Raw genomic sequence first — 20,426 nt, forward strand, 5'->3', positions numbered from 1 at the left:
AAATTGACGGCCAAACAGCGACAAGGTTTAATGTCATGTTGTCATAATTACTATAACCGGAAAGGAGAGCGCCGAGTTTGTCAGTTTTCAGTCAAAGCGCACGCAACATTGCCTCGTCAGTTTGATGCCACGACGCTGGAGATCTTTAGTGTCGCCTAGCAACAGTCGCTGAAAGAAAACTGTATGCCCGCCATTTCTTGAAAGCGTGGAATACTTGAAAGACACTTTTGACTTGTGTTTTTTTCTGGCAGCTTTCGCAGGAAATCGTCGCGTAATATAGAGTCAAAATAAGGTTTAAAATGCGTGTTAATTTAATGAGCAATTCCATTAAGCAGGTGTTCCAGACCAACAGAAATGAAAAACATTGGCAGTTTTCATTTATGCAGCCTTCATGTAATGAAATACAAATATCCATAAAAGAGAGCGTCTTGTGTAAATACAAATTAAGAGAACTTCCTTCGCTCAACTTAAGGACAGATACGACCAATTGAAATTAAAAACTTTACCAAAATCCATTTAACCATGCTCTGGAAAGCCATTTAACTCGGATCTTTTGGATTAAAATCCACTGATGTAATACCATAAACATAAAAGTCTGAAATTTTTCGCAATTTAAGATAGCTTCAAGTGATCACAGAGAAGGTGAAAGTTAATTGATTTTTTCTTCGTCTGCCAAGGTTGATGGGGAGTCAGGTTTCTGTGACGGAAAGTAAAACTGATTTTGTTGGTGTTTGCAATATTATTGGTAGAGACAGCACGAATTTGTATTGGGTTAAAAAAAAAGTCTCAAATCAGCTCGTTCGTAAAGTACTTAAAGAGAAAAGTTGCCTACCATTTTTATTTATTCCGAAAAAAGGGAATATGTCAGTTTCCTTACCAAATCAATCCAAGTGATGGATGGTGTTAAATGGGACTTGCAACCAGCTGCGAGTACAAAAGCAAAATTTTGCGTGAATGGACTTAAACCGTTTTTTAGCCCACGCTAAACCCAGCAAGCCAACAAAGACACAAGCAAATTAAAAGGTATTATCTCAAGCAGTTATATGTTCACTATGCACCTGTCTCTGTTTTAATATTCTCCTAGATAATCCACTTTTAAGGTGCTTCAATGCTTCTGTGGTCATTGCGTGGCCTAGGACATAGAATTTTGTGTGTGACATTCGTTTGACATCAAACAAGATGCTCCGTAATTAAAGTGTGGCATGTATTTATTCCACTACTTGAATTCATCACAGGGCGAGGGAGGGACGCTTGCTGTTCACCTGTAGCCAGCTTTTGCCACTTAACTCGGCTCTTATCTTTTTTGATAGATACTTGTGGGATTCACGTTCTCGTGTTTAAATGGAGAAAGCGGCTGTCAAAGAGGTTCAAGGCCTTCCCTATCCCAACATGACTGCTAACCTGTCCTCAGGAGATCTGGTGTCCGAGAGCGGGTGTTTCCACGGGGATTCAGTGGCCATCAAAGTTGTTCGTATTCTTCCATATTGCCTCATAATCATCGTATCTCTGATTGGAAACTCCATGGTTGTCGCTGTTGTGCGAAAGAACAAGCGCATGCGGACCACTGTGAATTTCTACATTGTTAACATGGCCGTTGCGGATCTGATGATCACATTGTACATGCCTAGGATGTTCACTATGGCGATGTTTGGCTTCGAATGGGTCGTCGATGGAATCGCTGGGCTTGTCTTCTGCAAGCTCTCCATCCTCCTCAATCAAACGCCGATGATAGTTTCTATCTTTACGGTGGTCGCTATCAGCTTTGATCGCTTTAATGCTGTGGTCTTTCCCCTGCGAACATTTGTCTCTGCGCGACTTTGCAAAATCGTCATAGCATGCATGTGGCTTCTTGCATTGGCTTTCCGCATTCCCAGCGTTTACGCCGTGCGAACGATGATTGGTCAGGATGGAAAACTGTACTGCAATCTTCTCCTTGATGACACATTCGGCGAGGTAGCCAAAAAAGTTTACTATCATTTTAACATGACAGCAATCTTCTCAATTCCTCTTCTTACGATTATGATCTTGTACACCGCCATAATTGTCACTTTGAAAAGAAGAAAAGCTCCCGGTCTTACACCTGAAAATTCGTCCAACAACAGCGAAGGGTTCCGACGTAGAGAAGTTGTCAAAAAGAAAGTCCTTCGCTTGGTATCCATCGTAGTCATCGCCTTTGTACTCTGTTGGTTTCTGTATTACGTTAGACTCAGCATGTATGCCTACGGACACGATCTTCCCTGTGACTGGCTACATGTGCGACTTGTTCTGGCTCATTTTAACAGCGCTCTAAATCCATGTTTGTACGCCGTTTTCAGCGAAAACTACCGCAGGGGGTTCAAAAAGATTGTAGTCCGATTTTACTGCCGAAGAAAGCGCTCTTCGAGTCAGAGTGGAGATTCGCTAGGATCCCTTAGAAGAAGGCAACCAGCTTGGGACAGTAATGGTAGCATAAGCATTCGGATCGAAAAGGAAATTCAAAAAATTTCTTCCTTATGACCTTGCGGTATCTCTGCTAAAGAAAGCAGCGGAAAGGCCGATTTGGTGGGTTAAAACTGCCGCAGATGGCTTTTAATAAGTTATTCGGTAAACCACGTATATTTAGCGTGACTCTTTTATTGGGCGCTGACATAGAAAGGATATTCGAATGTACATGTTCTTGTTGGGTGCAAAATTTTATCAATCACAGCCCTCATTGATATATGAAGCTATTTATAAAGCAAAATGTTATTCGGGAAAAAAAAATCTGGATGATTTTATCATCAGCAAGGAACGAAGTTCATTCATAGTATGGATTTTGTAATATTTGTTCAAAGGATTTTAATGTAAATCGCCTTATAAACCGCTTTAAAAGCTGGCAACTCCAAAACTCTGTGATGTGAATTCAAAATCCGTTCAAATAACAACCAGCGTTTTTAAAGGTGTCAGACTAATACTGTCTTCCTGAAAAAATTACGCACGGAAGTATTTGCATAAGAAAAAAGCCACATAGGGACAAATTTTATGACGTTTTTTCTGCAAACCGTTTGACTGGAACCTATATTTGAAATGTTGACTCTTCAGTATTTCATACAATTTCAAAAACCAATATGTAATGTTATGAATGTTATTACAGTGTACCAAACTAAACTGAACGGAAATTACGTTTAGTCACGGCTGCTTCATTTGAAGAAATTTTTAGACTTGACAAAGAGAAAAAAAATATGACAAATTTAACTTGTCAATATTTACTTATGTAAACACATTTTTCCTTGTTTGATGGACATGACTTTATATAGAGTTGTGTTTTTGTTTGTTTTTGGAAATGTAAATCAATTTCATTTTTTTTAAGCTAACAGCATGGGCGTGGACATGGAATAATTCAAAACGAACTAAAGCTATAATCGATCAATGTATTTATACAATTTGTGCGCAAAATTGTTAATGCTTTGACACGGAATAAATTGTGTGTGTAGAGACGTCAATGCTTCGACACGGAATAAAATAATTACTTGACCGTTGTGTGACAGGTTTTGCAACAAGAAGCATTAAGTGATTGCTTAAAAACACAACAACGACAGTAAAATGTTAATATTGATGTAAGTTGCCCCTTTCTTTGCCGAGAGATCTGGGAACAAAATTGGCTCATTTCATGGCTTGGGTTTAAACTCACTGCATTTGCTTTTGGTTAGTTTACTTTAAAATTGAGTGATTTTAAGAAAACGCATGCAACCTTAAAACTTTTCACACGGCCAATAAGAAAGTAATACAGTCAGCTAAACTTGCACATTCAAACCAGTATAAAAAAAAAATAAAAAAATAACGAAGGAAAAGAAAAGTCTTATCAAAGTGCTTATTAATATTCATACTCAGCAACTAAAGATACGTGAAGTTAATTTAAATACCTTTCGTATTTCGTTGTCCTCTTTGTTACTTTATGATAATTGCTTTCTGTGTTAGTAAAATATAGTGACATAAATGATTTTACACGGTAACTCTTGATAGAAATAATTTTATGTTATTGTACATCATTGTACCATACATTGTGCAAAATTTCTCATTTGTCCAGTACAAAAATATTATCTAAAGTGCTTCTTTTCCCATTCCACGGGCCTTTCCACCTTCAGGAATGATACCTATAGATAATTGCATGTTTTGTGTCAGTGTAAGTAACTAAAATAATAATAAAAAATAACTAATAAAATCAGGTAGATTAGTATATTTTGCGTGTTTGTTTGCAATGTTAAATGCAAAGCCTAATTCCATTTTTTTACGCTACATATGGGATGTCCCAATACAATATCTGGCTTTACTTTTGTGCATATTTCCAATTCTATTTTTGAATTTCTTCTAGGGCTATTATTTTCTAATGAAAGGCACTTGAACCTAACAGTCCTTTTGTCTATTCAAAAGTGCATGTGAGTATCGGCAAATGGGCCATATTCGTATTCTCGGTATTGGACTGGAACTAGCTTGCAATGGAGGCTCATGTGGGGAAATATCATTAAGGTGGCCGAACACAGTTTTCGCGCGCGCTTTTGCTGATGCAATTCAGTGCGTGCACAAGGATTGCAAAAAACAAACATGCCGTCAACAGAGCGATCATTTTATTTACTCAATACCCGCACTATCTGTGCTATTTTTCTCTATAATTGAACGCAGTGTATTGATGGCTTTAGTCTTTTATCACATGTTAGAAAAGGTGAAGATGGAAAGAACTCAGCAATTCTCAGCTTTTTCTTTGTTACCGAAAGAACCCAGTTAAATGCAGCGCATGCGTAGTAAGTCAAAAAATTGCGATTGAATGAAAATTTGCACTCTCGGAAATACGCCTATTTCTCCAGAACCCCTCATTAGAATTTCACGAAATTTGGCACGAAAATACTTCAGAAATAAGTAACTGGAGTATTGAAAATAATTGAACTTTAACAAAGGAAACTCTAGATATTCCAGTAAACCTTCAACAAGGGATAATTAAAGATCGCTCTGTTAAATTATTAGCAAAATGGTGTTAACTTGTGAGAATCGTTACAAGCTTGTTGCATGCAAACTATAAAGAAAATCTAATGACTAGATTTTCTACAAATAAACAAAACCGATTTTAAAGGCCTGTTTATTTTTATTCATGTTGCCATGGCAACGGCACATACGTCAGCTTAATCATCAAAAAACCAAAGTTTGTGTTGTTAACTTGCTTGCTGCCATTTTTGGCGACCGAGAGATCAAGGGTTTTAGAGAAAAAGGTGAATGAAACACAGGTATCAAAAACTGTGTTCAGTCACCTTAAAAGAAGACTAAATAGGCCACGCTCGAACTATCCATATTCTTACATGGCCCCGAGGCTTTCAGGACAAACTTCTGTATTTGGGAATTGAGAGACAAAAGAAACTTTAAAAAAATTACAATTTTGACCCGAAAGCCTCGGAGCCATGTTAGAATATTGTTAATCGAACGTGGCGTACCATTTGCATTTGAAAATATTCCCTTCATTAGCCTCAGTTGCAAACTAGTTTCAGCCCAACACCGAGCATACGGAAATGGTCTGCTGTTTTGGTAAATTTGGCAACACAGTGTTAGGTAATCAGAGGTGGACTATCTGTTCACCCAGGAGGTGACAGAAAACCTGGGACGATGCCTCGGCCTCATGCGTCAGGTAAAACGAAGGCCGAGCATCAAACAGAGTGAGATGTGGGTACGAGTTAGGTGGCAGCTTGCCAAATCGCTGGGTTCAATTCTCCGTGACTGCCTTTAGATAGACTTGTGTTTTGGTGGTCCCGAACTCAGTTCTTCTTTTGACATTTTAAATTATCAGCTAGTCAGCCTCTTGGCAGTTGAGATTATAATGTTTGGTTTTGTTCTGTTTATCAAATTCTTCTCATCTCATATGTACCCTGGATGTCAAAGGTTAGTTTTAGGCGGTTCCTAGTTTTATTCAGGTATCGCCCTGATCTCGACGTCTGCGACGAATAACAACCTCCCATCGATACAAAATTCAGTGTTAAACCGGCCTAACTGGTAGAGCCTACACCTTAAGATGTCTCTATGACTCCAAAGTAGAAAAACGTTTGCAAGGATGGACCTTTTTACCGATGTCAAGCTTCTCCGATTTTTGGATTCAAACAAAAAAATAAACCACACCGCTCAATTTATTGATGCCGAATTGAGTAACTATGGAGAGTTTCATTAGAAACTCGTAAAAACATAGGACTTCGAGAACTATGAGAGCTTGCCACACATTTCTTCGTAAAAATTGGCGAGTTAAGGGTCCCATATCTTTATGAGTTTGCAAAGGATTCTTATAAAACTCCTTAGATTTACTAGATTCGACGTGATAAATTGAACTATAGCGGTGTTTTTTTTGTTGATTTGAAAAATACGAAGAATTGTTGAGATTACGTGACATTGACAAAAAGGTCCATTTAAACACAAAACTAACGTAACTTACCACGGTGAAACTGACCAGCATGAAAACTATACTCAATAAGAGCGGTATGAGTTTGGGATGAAGCTTATAGACTTCAGTTACTTCTTTGTCGTTTGTAAATCCCTCGATGTTCGCCATTAGGCCTTCTTCAAAGGCAATTTCATCCTCTTCCATTTCCGGCAGATCGCCTTCCTCGTCTTCTTCGTCCAGAAGTTCTCTTTCCCGCTGCCGTCATAAAATAAATACTCGTTTTTTTCAAAACAAAGGAGCGCTGTACAGAGAAAACATGTGTTGCTTAGAGTGCCTATGATTGTCTCTTTTCAAGGGCTGGGAAGCGTGAGATTCGATATTGGCCGAGTGGTTAGGGCGCTGGACTTGAAAATTGGAGATCGCGGGTTCAAGTCCCGCTCTTTTCACTAAGGTGGAGCTGTTTCTCGGTATACCCTAGTTCAACTCCTCGGTCATGCTTTTAAATAGCTGACTGGTCTACCTCCCGCCAGTTGGGATTTTTAAGCCTATTATGCTTAGTTTATATTTGTTTCTTTCAGTTAAAGTGGCATGCCTGTGAAATAGCTCGGTGTAGCTAAGCGCATTGACCACAGTCAAATACATTATTCAAACTTTTTTTGAACATTTCACACTGATCTTTTAAGATCTTTTAACTTTGTGGAGACTCCTCAGTGCCTTTAAATAGCTCTTACAGGGTTTTGAATTTTTGGCTAAGGAATATGGCACCTTCCGCTTAGAAAACCCTGTCTGTTCGGTAAAAGTGATAACAGCGTAGAAGACTGAAATTTACCTCAATAACAGCAAGAAGCAACATGGTCGTCAGTAATCTGCTGATGTCTGCCTGAGGTCGCAAAAGAAGTTTCCACCGCGATTTGACGAATTCTAGAAATTCAACAATGAACACAACAAATGAATCTTATAAGGGAAGAGAATTTATTTTTTCCAGGATTTTGAAGTATAGTGTAAAACGTTTGTTATCCAACGCGGCTTGTGTTTATATGTTCAAAGCGGAACCTGTAGTAAGATTGAGCGCTCGCGATCTTGCGAGTGAATGCCGTTTGTATTCTGCGATCACCTTGAAACCAGAAATTGTTCCGGTGCTTCCTTTAAGAGAGGTTAATTTTTCGCGCAGCTCGACTCGCAACTTTGGCGCTGCACAAGTCCAATACAAAATACATAATGTAACGCACCTTGACGCATACAGTTCCCGCAATGTTTTTGTTGCACGAATTATCATATAGAACCGAAACATTACTTGTTACGACACGCTAACTAAGAGCGTGTTTTAGGCCTGGGGCTTAGGCGATGTTTATGTCCTCGAGAACGTAGATTTTTCACAAACCATCTAAATATTTCTCATTGTCAAAGTTACAATCTTTAATCAGCTGATCCTTAGCTGAATTTAAAATCGAGATTAACTTTTAAAACTAGTTGCAATCACATTCAATTAGTTTAAAAAGCGGATTGTTCTAGATCTTTTGTTTGCCTACGTTTTGAGGCAGCAGTTGTCCCCCATAACGTTTTCAAGAGGTGTACAAAACAAAAACAGATAAAAGTGATTTTTTTTACCAGTTGCTGCGTTGTTTGTTCGGACTTGCCTTAACGAAAGAAACTGAAAAAAAGACGAGTTCTGACGTAATCAGAATATGAACAACTTTAAATAAATTCTGGGGCATAAAAGAGCAAATTTCGGCCCGAGAACTTGAAACGTCTAAAGCAGATAACTGCAAAAGCTTTTCAAATAGAGTACTTACCGCAAAAACTATTCCCAGGGTTGGACTCACATTTCTGGTAGAGTCCACATGTAGCTGATGCCAAGAAGAATATAGTGACAAACTTCTCAATCCCATTCATGAATTGCTGAAATCGATATTTTAAAGTTAAAACGCAATTAAAGTGATAAACCTCTCGAGAGCAACAAATTCGTCGGCGTTGTAACCGTCGTTTGCAATGTTGTTGTGATGTCACAAATACCGTTTGGCTACGTCATGGTCAGCAGCGCGCGCATACTGTAACCTTCAGAATATCATTAACGTGCCACTTTTAGAAAAGTGTTTCAAGGATCTTCGCGTTATTTGTACAAGAACTCGAAATTTTTTTTCGTGAAACCCCCTCCCCCCCCCATCAGCCACTTTGAAATGTAAATATATTATTAAAATTTACCAATCAAACGTTTTTGTGCACGCTTACCTAATTTACAGCGCAGATGTGCATAGAATATGTTTGCGCGCGCAAACATTGAAACTTGTTAATCAAGGTCCACAAATAAGACACTTCCTTGTTTCGTTTTGCATTTCCTTTCCGTCTTTCCCTTCATGGACATAATGACATGTTTGAGGAACATGCAATTTCAAAACAGAAGGGCTCAAGAGAAATGCAAAAGGTGACTTTGGAATCTGATGCTCGAATTTGAAATGCTATCAAATTGTCGATACGGGCTGTCGAACTTCGCCCAAGTTAAAATGTCTCTATTCGTAGCTAATTAGTATAGGTAATCGTAAAAATGCGAACGTAATTAAGAATTTACGCTATACGAGTGATATCTGAAAATTCTAAAAATTACGCGAGTTTAAAATCCTTAATTGCTCGAGCTTTCATGCAAAAACTCGCATATTAAATGACTGACAAAATTACAACCGAGGGTGCGTAAATTTGTAATGTTGTGAGAATTGAAAATTAACAGTAAGTGTGCTTCCTCTCAGCCGATCACAATTAGTTTATTTTCTCATGTTACATGATGTACAAATCAAACACGGGAAACAGTAGCCAATCCCATTTTAAAAACCAAGAAGAGAGTTGAAAATGCCATAAGCAGCGGAGTATTATTGAAAAAAAATTCGACATATTCCTGTTTCTCGGAAACAGAAAAGAAACTTTTCTAATCAAAGCCTTTCGAAAATACTTTTGCTTCCGACGTCTTTATTTACCCCACCCATAGCGGAGAAACTCTTTTCTGGACAATCTTCTCTCGCAAAGCCAGAATGCCGTGTTCTCTCTCAGAATTCTTCATATACCTTGTGGCGTTTTGCCCAAGATAAGATTTTGGGGCGAAAACAAGAACTTAGTTTACGCGAAACAAGCTGGGTAGATTTTCCTTTTTTGTTTTCATGAAAATAGACAACAGTTCATTTTTTCCAGGAACGTATTCAACATTTCTTTTGTATAATGCATTAACTATCATTCTGTTGGTGAGGCTGCAATTTGTTTACTTTAAGGTTAAAGAAATCGGGTAAAAGAGATTATTTTCATCTGAAAAATCTAAGATTAAAACAGACAAATATTTGTGTTATATTCGTAGACAAAGGGAAACTATTTCTATCGCACTCTCTTGTATAGGCCTGTCAGTTACTTTTCAGAAAACCAATTTTTACAGCGGAAGTCAAGTTAAAAGGCAGCATAAACAGGTGCATTTGCAAAGAAAGAAATTAACCACAGTATCAGCAGATGCTAGATAAGATATTGGTGCAATAATGTTTGATTACAAAGAGCGCGCTATAGGTCATATCATGTTATATTTTCGAATTTCTCTTTTAGTAAAAGGGCGTAAAAAGGTGCAAGATTTCTGCGTGCGGTTCGCTGAAGATCATTGTTAAGACAAAACAGACAAACAAGAGTAAAGTCTGGCTTCTAATACAAACTGCTTTACAGATCTAACAACATACAAAATTACCATGCATTTTATATGTTTACCTTTGTAAACTGATAACGTTAGAATTGAATTACTTGAACAAATTTTTATTAAAAAGAACTGACAGCCTAGTACGTCAGAAAAATTAATCAACTACCTAGACAAAAAAACCCCTAAACAGAAAAATTTTATTTTTTTTCCAAATTATAAATTTTGTTATCCTTTAAAATTCGATCGACATCAAAACGTTGTTATTTCACAATACTAAAGATATTTCATTTTAACAAACATTTCATCTACGTTAGTAAGCAGTATATCATGTTGCTACTTGTTCAGTAACGCCTGAAGTTTTAACTAGTGTTTGCATAAAATGTCAGGTGCATATGAAACTAAGTAAGCTTTGAAAAACTGAATCCCGTTTTCTGCTATCTTGTATCTATGTGTTGGAATATCATCAATACTAAAATAACTCAGCTTTTGTATTTGCTGTGCATGTTTGCGATTTTCTTATTTTAAATTCTACGTGAATTGAACTGAGCTCGGCACACCCAAAAGGATTTTAATTACTTCAGGACGCAAAGGGATCGTTCACAATGAACACACTCGTACCAACGAATTAAATATTAATTTGATCTAATCATGCAGGACCATGAACAATTAATACTTCAAAGCGTTCTGTGTTCTCACAAAGTCAGCCATAAAGAGTTAGCTTCACAGTTCAGGGGATCAAAGGATCTCATTAGAAAGAAACAGCGAAGCTTTGCTTGCCAGCTTGGTGAAAATTTGACAACTCTTTCAATCTGCAGTTTTCGTCAATTTTCTTGACACATAAAATGAAACTAAACGATTCAAATATTTTGACGTTAAGAATTGTGGCTGTTGTAGTCTTAATCTCAGCTGCAAAATGCATCTTTGGGGAATTTCCCATCCCAGTTGGTTTGTATGCCAAACAGTTTATGATTTGTGCTTTTGCAAGCCACTTAGAAAGTGTTTTGAAAGTTGGAAGTAACAAATTTTATCTTTTTCCCGATTCAGAGACAAAAGGCAGTGACTTTATTGTGAAGTTTCAAGGTAAAATTGTTAGCTGGAAAAACCTTATAGAACTGCTCCGCCAGCAAAACTTCACCGTGCCAGATGAAGGGAGTGTTCTTGCTGCAGTGCATCGAGACAAGGGTTCTCGGGATCAGTCGTGTAAACACAGATGTTTCTTGGATGAAAGAAGATCTCTTTCTAGGACTTGCTTCTGTGACAAGGCTTGGAGCACATTCGGGGATTGTTGCTTGGACTTCCATTTAAAGTAAGGCTTAAGAAGCAGCCATCCAAACTAGGATTTCCAAATGAAAAGAATTCCTTAGACCTTGAAATAGTAGTGAAATATTACTCATTTCTGCCCGTATAGTCTGTAGCAGTAGTTTCAACCGCTTTACAACCGCCTTTCTTGGCAACGTTTTTTACAATGTCGATCACTTTCTTTCCACGAAGTGTTACTGTGATATTTTGCATCGGTTTGGAAACGCAGATATGCCCCTATGTGAAAGATATAACTTTACTGCCTAGCGAATAACCAAAAAAAGACGATTCGTGTCCAGTTGTTAGGACACAGACTGAAGTGTGAACTATGCACTTCCTCCCTCAAGTGAGTTTCCGTGTGGTTGTCGTGCAAGCGTAGCTTTACGATCGAGGTAGTCCTATCGGCTACCTAGATCGAGATATTAGTTAGTTTGGCCTCGGGTTAAAAAGAATAATTTAAAAAAAAGGTTTTTTTTTTTCTGCCATGAAATATTAATGAATTTGTATAATGAATTCCGGATTGTGTTTCCTCAGATGTGGTGAGACTGGCAATGACGAATCATCTGGAAACATGACGTGTGGAGACGTTAATGATCCCGCCCATCCATGGTCTGGGGTAATCATGAAATCTACTTGCAGTTTACAGAGATATCAAAACTCAAGCGAATGCCAAACTGTTCGTAAGTTGGATTTAGCGCTAGAGAGGGAACTGCCCGTCTTTGACCGGACGCAGAATGTAATTTACAGAAGCATTGCTTGTGCCAGATGCAACAATGCAGTTTCCTGCACGAGTAGCAATCCATCGTTTTCTACTCCAGTTAACATGACTGCTGTAAAGAAGTTTCTGAAGGAACATCCGGACTGCTCATGGAAATACGCTCCAAGAAATGACAAACAACAATACAAGTATTGTGTGCTGCATGATGCACCATGTGCTTTGAATTCGAATCATCTGCGAGTGTTATCCACAGTCAAAGATCTGTGTTTATCGTATTCTATGATTTTTTCAATCGACAACAGATTTACGTACAGAAACCCTCACTGTGCTCTTTGCAATCCAGACGGGCTGTCTTTAGAGGACGAATTTAAACCATCCGTTGTGGCACCTTTGCCAATCCTTTTGGATGTAAGCAGAGGCATTCCAGATACAAAAGCGCAAAAGGATCCACCGCCCACAATCATCACAGGACCTCCCGTACAAAGTTATAATCTGACTTCACAGTTGTTGAACTGTACCTCAAATACCACAAACTGCACGGTCATCTTTCGAAATTACAACTGTGAACATTTTGCTGTGAAAAACCAATCAGCGCAAATAAGATTTTCCTTGAACGAAAGGCATGACGTCGTCTTAATCAGCCAAAAACAATTTTTACGAGAGAAAAATGCCATGAAGCTGCAAGGAAATACGATTTATATTTTGTGTCAAGAAAACCAGATTGAACGTAGTAGGCATGATAGACAGGGTGGTAAGGAGCCAAAGTGGTATGACTCTGAAGTCCTTATCTATGTCACATTTACTGGCACACTTTTGTCAATCATCTCACTGCTTTTTCTGCTCTACGTTTACACGTACTTTCAAGAGCTAAGAAATCTGCCTGGAAAATGTCTCATTAGTCTCTCTGTGGCGTTGCTGTGTTACCAAGCAATTTTTCTCGGTACTGCAAAGTCACGAGAAGTGGCTACCCTTTGCAAAGTAGTGGCCATTTTTCTGCATTTGTTTTTGCTTGCTGCATTTTCTTGGATGAGTGTCATGGCGTTTGATACTGCAAGTACTTTTAGTGTAAAAGGTTAGTGAACTACTAAACATGAAACCTTTTTTGACGAGGGGCTCACACCATTATCAGGTCGCCCAGTTTCTCTTGACAAGCGACCTCCATTCAAATATTCACCTGCCAGCTTTTTCAAAGGTGGAACTCTTATTGTTTTACTTCAACACGGGCAATCAGTCGTTACCCTCCCTGACAAGTGTTTTCATTCTCACACCTACATTAAGCGAGTCTTTTGAGCAAAATTCTTTGATCAAATGTTTATATAATATTATTTTATGTGATAAAACGCCCTCAAAGTGGCAAATGCAATCATTTCCACGATAAAATGTGACTTTATTAATAAAAACATCATCTCATATCCCCTTGTCGGTGAAAGAGGAAGAGTTTGATCCTTGCTTAATTTTCCTCAGTATGAGATTGTAAATTGTAAAAAACGGAGTAACATTGGGGAACATTAGACTTCACCGTACTTTGTTGAGGCATACGATTTGTGACGTCATAGTTAGTGCTACCCCGGTCCGCAGTCGCGTGGTTAGCGAACATAATATAAAATTTTGAACTGAATCGCCACGTCTTGTCTTTTCCTTTTCGCTTTTGAGCGATTGCTCCAAGAACGAAGAATATATAAGTTTTGACTCTTCCTTCCATTTTGAATTTCGCCTCAATTACCAGTTGAATGGTTCGCTTTTCGGAAATTTAACAAATTTCCGGAGATTCTAGATATTGTTTTCTAGGAAACTTCCTCGTTTCGAATAACGAAGCGCGCGAAGTCTAAAAATAGAGTGCAAAGTATTGGAATCCCGCAAGAGTCAAAGAACATAAGCGCGCTCTGAGAGAAATAGGAGGAAATTGAACGCCAAATTTTCGTTTCAAAAATTGTTTTAGGAACACTTGCTTACGCGCTTGAAAAAAGCTTGAAATCTTTCCTCATTCCATTTTGTTTGTCTGTGTTTGTCTGAGTTATGACGTCACTCGCGCGCTTCGCTGTTTTTCGGATTCTTGTTTGAGTGGAGAGCGCTCTTTTTTTTTTTTTTAACGTTGACTTTCTCGTTCTTTTTTCCCTGTATAGTGACTGACACAAGAAGACAAACTTCAGACATCAGGAAGACGTTCATTAAGTATTGCATTGTGGGATGGGGACTGCCTGCTGTGATTGTTGCTTTGTGTTCTGTCCTGGATTTCACAGGAACTTTTCATTTCGGATATGGTTTGTAGACAAAAATAGCTGGGTTTATTGCATCACCCTGTTGATAATATGTCTTCTGTTAACCCTTTCCACCCGCAATAAAAAAAAAAAGATTTTTGGAGAACAATTACTTATATCTTACGTTTTGTAATTCTTGATTCGATAAGGAAATGCGGCATATTGCTGGATATCAGACACAACATTGCTCGCAGTTGCCGTGGTGACCCCTGTTAGCCTTTCTGTGGTTTTCAACCTAATGTGCTTGTCGAAAAGTGTTTATGCAATTCGTCACCTGCAGCAGGTATGTTCTATTACGGCAAGAAGAAATTTTTTAGTTTGCTTTTCCCTGCTTCAAAAAGGAGCTGATTGAAAAAAAATCATAGTTCTATATGCGTGAAACGAGCAATATAAACCAACACAAAATTTACGTTGCCGTTCTTATGTACGAATGCCACATGAAAGCAATAGAAACAACACTACACCCCAGAACAACGTTGTAAACGAGAACTCCTGGCATTACGAAGGGGTAACAAAGGCTACAGCAAATCTACGAAGGACAAAATCTTTGCATATGCCTGGCAATCCCACAAAAAAAATTTAAAGCACACTGCTACTAGAGCAGGTTCTCTCTGAATGGGGGAAGGAGGAATGAATATTAGTTATCATTTTTAACTTATCAGTAAATTTTTCCTGATTTTAAATCCCAACTAGTCTATCAGTCAAAAACGGTTTCATTTTCCAGCTGACTATTACACTTTTAACCAATTGTCAGACCTTTTGACAAACTTTCTGACCGAAATATTTCTCACATAGTTAGTAGAGATTTACAGAAAGATACTCGTGTTTTGAGAAATATCTCACTTAGTGCAATTTTTAATTAAAAAATCTAAATCAGGTTCCGAAATGCAAAGCTTCTCTTTCCCAGGGCGCCAGTCAAGCGACAAACAACAGTTCTCAAGCTTCCCTGACTCGCATCTGTATCAGACTGACCGTAGTAATGGGACTCGCCTGGATTCTGGGACTTCTGTCGAATTGGAATCCAACTGCATTCCTGGTGTATCCTTCTACTGTGTTAAACAGCATGCAAGGTAAATTTTTGATGCTTGTAACGTAACGAAAAATGTACCTTGAAATTCATCACCTAGTTGCTCGAGGCAAAAAAACTCTTTAACATAAAATTAAATGGCATTGTCCAGAAGTTTATACTGTTTGAAGCAAGGAATCATGTCGGTTGCTTCCATTGTATTTTAAAGATTATTCAAAAGATATCGGAGTGGATTTATATATTTCCATGCAATATTTTACAGGGGTTTTCATTATGTTGTGCTTCACCACCACTAAAAAAGTGCGAGGTCTCCTGAAGGATGGACTTTTTAAAAGATGGAATGGCAAAGTGGAACCGCAAACAAGCGTCACTCGTGATCGACGAACAGGAAATAGTAATGTTGTGACAGTACCTACAGGCTCAAACAATTTTAACATGACGAGCGTTTCAAGGGAAGAAGGGAGAGAAAAATCTTGCTAAGGATCTCATTTTACATTCAAGATAACTATTCTGCTCACCACTTTCTTGCCGATGATCAATGTTCCGATACTGACCATGGTGGTTTATTTTCAAATGTGACAGAATAGAACTGAGATTTAACGTCCAAACTTCCGAACCTTGTTTCCTTAAGTTTGTCACCTTACATGAACAATGTAAGGGAGAACCAAAAAAACTGTCACGTACAATCTTTAAAACTTTTATCGTGGAAAATTGAATTAACCCTAACAACTACATGCTACGGATCACTTCTCCTTTTGTAAAGGCAGATCTAATTCCTCGTTATTGTTTATGAGAGATGTGTACATAATTTATGACGATTAGCATCCTGATACTGAAGATATTATTGTAAAACACAAATAGCAGTACTGGGTGTTCATCATTTACCCAAAAATTTCAGAAATTTCGGTTGGAGAAGATCCAATCGGAAACCGTGGAATACCTCCAGAGGTACTTCTCTGTTATTGTTCGGAACTGAACGTTGGAAACTTTCCTTTCCAGTTGCTATTTTCACCAGTTTTCAGGCTCTATTACAACGGTTAGCGTCACTCTCTTTTGGCTGGTTTGCCGACTCTGGTTGAACAGTTACCGTTATTCAACAGTGATCGCAGCCTGTTCTTTCGGGCAAATGGCAAGCACCCAATGCCTCCGCTAACAACAGTAGAGAATTCAATGAGCACCAGGGACCCAAAACTTCACATCAAATTAAACGTTGAACAGCCTGTATGTTTTTATGCCTCTGTGTTTTACTCTTCGCACAAGAAAAATACCATAGAGACCCTTTTACATGAACCTGACGGATATAAATGAGGGAAGGGAAACTTGGAACTCTGTGTTACATGCAAAACTAAAGATATCAGCATGTGTATTTAGAGCAATACCATATATTTGCCAGTAATTTTATTACTTGCAAAACATTTCAAAGAGGGTGGTAAAGGGGGGGTATAGATCCCTTTTCACGGAAAATAAAGCAGCCCTTTCACAATTCACGAAAAATACAACATTGGCATTTCACGCTTCACGGAAAATAAAAGAGAACGTTTTGGAAAATCACGGTTCACGGCGACTATGGAAATCACGATTCACGAGGAAAAAATTAGCCATTTCACATTTCACGGGAAAAAAACAGGGCCGATCACGAGTCACGAAAATACCCTTTACCACCCTCTTCAAACTATTACAGTACGACTACTCTAACCATGGCCTCCTGACAAAATTTTCTACAAATTTAACGAATAAAATCGTGGAGGTTAACAACAGTTTTCCAACAAATTGTCGATGTAATCAAGCTGTACATTACAAAGGCAACAGATTTGCCGTCATTTTGATGAGTAACTAATTTGATACTTTTAAAACGCCAGTGGTCAATTTGTAAAAATTTGGTCTTGGTCGGAGTAGTCGCCCTGTAACAGTGTTAAATTGTACAATAATATATAAGTAAAGACAATCGATTTTAATTATAACGCAATGTTACTTGTAATCCAACAAGCCATTTTAATTTGTAAATATTGCTTGTCAATTGGACGAAAAGTCATTTTGTGGGGGCCGGGCTTCCCTGAGTGTCAACTTCAGAGATGATCGCCATTCAAAAGAACATTTATTTTGCCATCTAGTTCGTGCGACCTTTGAATCGAAAGGATATGAGCCAATAGCCTATATTTTAGGAACCATCTGGGTCACACACTTGCATTTATGCCGGGAATGTGTTATGTAACACTTGTGAGTATTTTACCAAAGATGAACAAGATGCATTTCAGTCGGAATGGACATGGGAGGCAAATGGGAAAACGACAACAATCATAATAACAACAATATCTAACAGTACAACAATATAATAATAATAATAATAATAATAATAATAATAATAATAACAATAATAATAATAATACAACAATATGTCATTTGTATCATAATGCAGTGCTAATATCTTCCTGTGCGTTAACAGAATAAAAAGAACACAGTCGCTGTTGCTTTGCGGTAAACAGTCTATCCGTTGACAAAAACAGTGCAAGTACCCTTTAGGGACACGTTGTTATGAAAGTGCTTTTGGTTCCTGCATGCTGAGATCCTATCCTTTATCTCTTAAAGGGAGGTTTCCCGGCGTATTATGGAATGTTCGCTAACACCAAATACACAAATTAATTGGATATAAAGATTCTCCAGTAGAAAATATATTATATAAGTATTCTTGAAAGGAAGTACGGAATTACAAAGATGGATGTGGATTACAATTTATCAGATTTGATTTGGTTACAAGCTGTAAAGAATCTGGTAAACTTGTGGATCGCTTTCTACTCCAGTTAACATCACCGCTGCAAATAAGTTTGTAAAAGAACATCTGGACTGCTCGTGAAAATACGCTCCACGAAATCGCAACCAGCACTACAAGTCTTGTATGTTGCATTACAGTTATGCACCATGTGCTTCGAATTCGAATCACGTGCGAGCGTTATCCATAGTCAAAGATCTGTGTTTATCGTATTCTATGTTTTCTTCAATCGGCAACAAATTTAGGTACAGAAACCCTCACTGTGCTCTTTGCAATCTAGACGGGCTGTCGTTAGAGGGCGAAACTAAACCATCAATTGTAGCACCTTTGTCAATCCTTTTGGATGTAAGCAGAGGCATCCCAGTTCCAAACAATAGTAATAGTAATAGTAATGGTAATGGCAATGGCAATGGCAATGGTAGCGGTAACGGTAGCGGCAGCGGCAGCGGTAGTGGTAGTGATAGTGGTAGTGGTAGTGGTAGTGGTAATGGTAATTGTCACCTTATTAGTCACTGTAAAGGATCCACCAGCCACGAACCAAAGGATTTACCACATATGCTCATAATGGTACCTCTCGGACAAGATTACAATCTGAGCAACTGCGCAATCCACTTTCCACTTTTTAACCGTGGAAATTTACTTTAGCGAAAAACCAATCAAAGCAAATGAGATTTCCGTCAGCAAAAGCCATTTTTCCTTCCTGATCCCCCAAACGAACTTTTTCCTAGGAAAAAAATACCGTGATGCTGCAAAGAAATTCAGTTTATATTTTGTGTTCAAAAAACCAGGCTGGACGGAGTTGGAACTATGGTCAGGTTACCATGGAACCCTAGTCACATTACTCTGCAGTACTCATTATTATCGCATTCACTAGCACACTTTTGCCAATCATCTCGCTCTGTTTTCTGCTTTACGTTTACTTGTGCTTTACATAGCTAAGAAATCTGCCTGGAAGATGTCTTATCAGTCTCTCTCTAGCATTACTGTTACCAAGCAGTCTTTCTCGGTGCAGCAAAGACACGCGAAGTTGATGCCCTTTGCAAACCAGTGGCCATTTTCCTACATTTCTTTGTGCTCGCTGGATTTTCTTGGATGAGTGACATGGCGTTTGATACTGCGAGTACTTTTACTTGCTCAGCAGCTTTTTTGAGACATGTGGAACGTTAGCTGTTGGAATTCATGAATAGTTGATATGCTAGTCCAATATTTACCCCTTATTTTGGGTAAAAAAGAAGAAATCACAGACGGAAGGAAAGCCGACAAGGCGAGCAAAACAAAACCGGGCCCCTCCCTTAGCTCAAGGTCTGGATCCGCCACTGTCTTGCTCCAAAATTAACTGGTATTGATTTAAAAACAACTTCAATTTGTGTGAAAATGAACAGTAAAAACACCTGCCATTGTAAGAAAAAGGCTCATTCACATTACAAAGGGGAAATAAAGGCCATTATAAAGGACAAGGTCTTTGCATGCCTAGTGATCCCACTAAAATGTTAAAGCACACTGCCACTGAAGTTAAAGCATCACAGGGGGTATGTCTGAATGGGGAGCTAAGGGTTAAAAACTCAATGCAGTCCCAGCTATCAGAAAATTTTACCGATCTCGAATAACAGCTACATGATCAGGTAAAAAATGTGTCAGTGCTCAGCTGATGGTTAAACCTTTGACTGACTCTAAGTTATCAATGGACTCTCTAGACCTTCTTACAAACTGCATGACCAAAATATGGGGAGAATTGCAGAAACACACTTGGAACCATCTTAAATATATAATTAATTAGTGCCAATGGAAGTCTCTAATCTAACGCAGTTCCGAAATGCACACCTTTTTATTTTTCCAGGGCGCCAGCCAAGCGACAAACAATAGTTACCCAGCTTCGCTGACTCGCATCTGCATTCAGCTGACCACAGTAATGGAGCTCACCTGGATTCTGGGACTTCTTGCAAATTGAAATCAAACCGCATTCTTGCATGATCCTTCTACTTTGTTAAACAGCATGCAAGGTAATGTTGATACCTGTAATGTTATGGAAACTGTAAAGATAAATTAAAAAAAAACTTCAGCAGATAGCTTTTCGAGTCATCCAACTTTCCTCAGAGAAAAATTCAACCGCATTGTCAAGATGTTTCTATAATTTGAAGGGAGACACCAATTTCTACCGTAAGCTTCCATTCAATTTTAAAGATTTATTAAAATAATTCTTGGGTGGATTTATATTTTTCCACGCAGGGTTTTTCATTGCGTTGAGGTTCACCACCACTAAAAAACTGCGAGGTCTCTTGAAGGATGGACTTTTCAAAACATGGAATGGCACAGTGGCATCTTCCCATGC

General features: G+C 38.4%; 3 protein-coding genes across 3 annotated transcripts; 2 read left to right on the top strand and 1 right to left on the bottom strand.

The window, feature by feature from the left end:
* The first annotated feature begins 762 nt into the window (after positions 1–762).
* Positions 763–4,197, top strand: LOC110063597 (substance-K receptor-like). Its single transcript, XM_020770588.2, has one exon. It carries the CDS (start codon positions 1,342–1,344, stop codon positions 2,494–2,496), a length of 1,155 nt encoding a protein of 384 aa, XP_020626247.2. The 5' UTR covers positions 763–1,341; the 3' UTR covers positions 2,497–4,197.
* Positions 4,060–8,509, bottom strand: LOC149116260 (uncharacterized). The gene is made up of 4 exons (XM_089277441.1): positions 8,164–8,509; positions 7,200–7,291; positions 6,413–6,625; positions 4,060–4,149 (listed from the first exon to the last, which is right to left on the bottom strand). The coding sequence occupies exons 1-4, from the start codon at positions 8,261–8,263 to the stop codon at positions 4,060–4,062; spliced, it is 495 nt and encodes a 164-aa protein (XP_089133567.1). The 5' UTR covers positions 8,264–8,509.
* Positions 8,510–11,801: 3,292 nt separating this feature from the next.
* LOC110063780 (uncharacterized) lies at positions 11,802–17,796 on the top strand. Its single transcript, XM_089282211.1, has 5 exons — positions 11,802–13,117; positions 14,169–14,306; positions 14,453–14,586; positions 15,211–15,373; positions 15,593–17,796. The coding sequence occupies exons 1-5, from the start codon at positions 11,836–11,838 to the stop codon at positions 15,808–15,810; spliced, it is 1,935 nt and encodes a 644-aa protein (XP_089138337.1). The 5' UTR covers positions 11,802–11,835; the 3' UTR covers positions 15,811–17,796.
* Positions 17,797–20,426: the final 2,630 nt, after the last annotated feature.

Source organism: Orbicella faveolata, unplaced genomic scaffold (genome assembly GCF_042242905.1).
Source record: "Orbicella faveolata isolate gen_17 unplaced genomic scaffold, um_ofav_v1 contig_12, whole genome shotgun sequence".
Taxonomy (NCBI): domain Eukaryota; kingdom Metazoa; phylum Cnidaria; class Anthozoa; order Scleractinia; family Merulinidae; genus Orbicella; species Orbicella faveolata.

Excerpts from the sequence above, each read along its gene's own strand:
- LOC110063597 (XM_020770588.2), top strand. The coding sequence starts at position 1,342 with ATGGAGAAAGCGGCTGTCAAAGAGGTTCAAGGCCTTCCCTATCCCAAC.
- LOC149116260 (XM_089277441.1), bottom strand. The coding sequence starts at position 8,263 with ATGAATGGGATTGAGAAGTTTGTCACTATATTCTTCTTGGCATCAGCT. Across the intron at positions 6,626-7,199 it reads TGCTTCTTGCTGTTATTGAG|CGGGAAAGAGAACTTCTGGA; the intron begins GTAAATTTCAGT and ends TTATGACGGCAG. Across the intron at positions 4,150-6,412 it reads GTTTCACCGTGGTAAGTTAC|TTACTTACACTGACACAAAA; the intron begins GTTAGTTTTGTG and ends TTATTATTTTAG.
- LOC110063780 (XM_089282211.1), top strand. The coding sequence starts at position 11,836 with ATGAATTCCGGATTGTGTTTCCTCAGATGTGGTGAGACTGGCAATGAC. Across the intron at positions 14,307-14,452 it reads AACTTTTCATTTCGGATATG|GAAATGCGGCATATTGCTGG; the intron begins GTTTGTAGACAA and ends TGATTCGATAAG. Across the intron at positions 14,587-15,210 it reads CAATTCGTCACCTGCAGCAG|GGCGCCAGTCAAGCGACAAA; the intron begins GTATGTTCTATT and ends TCTCTTTCCCAG.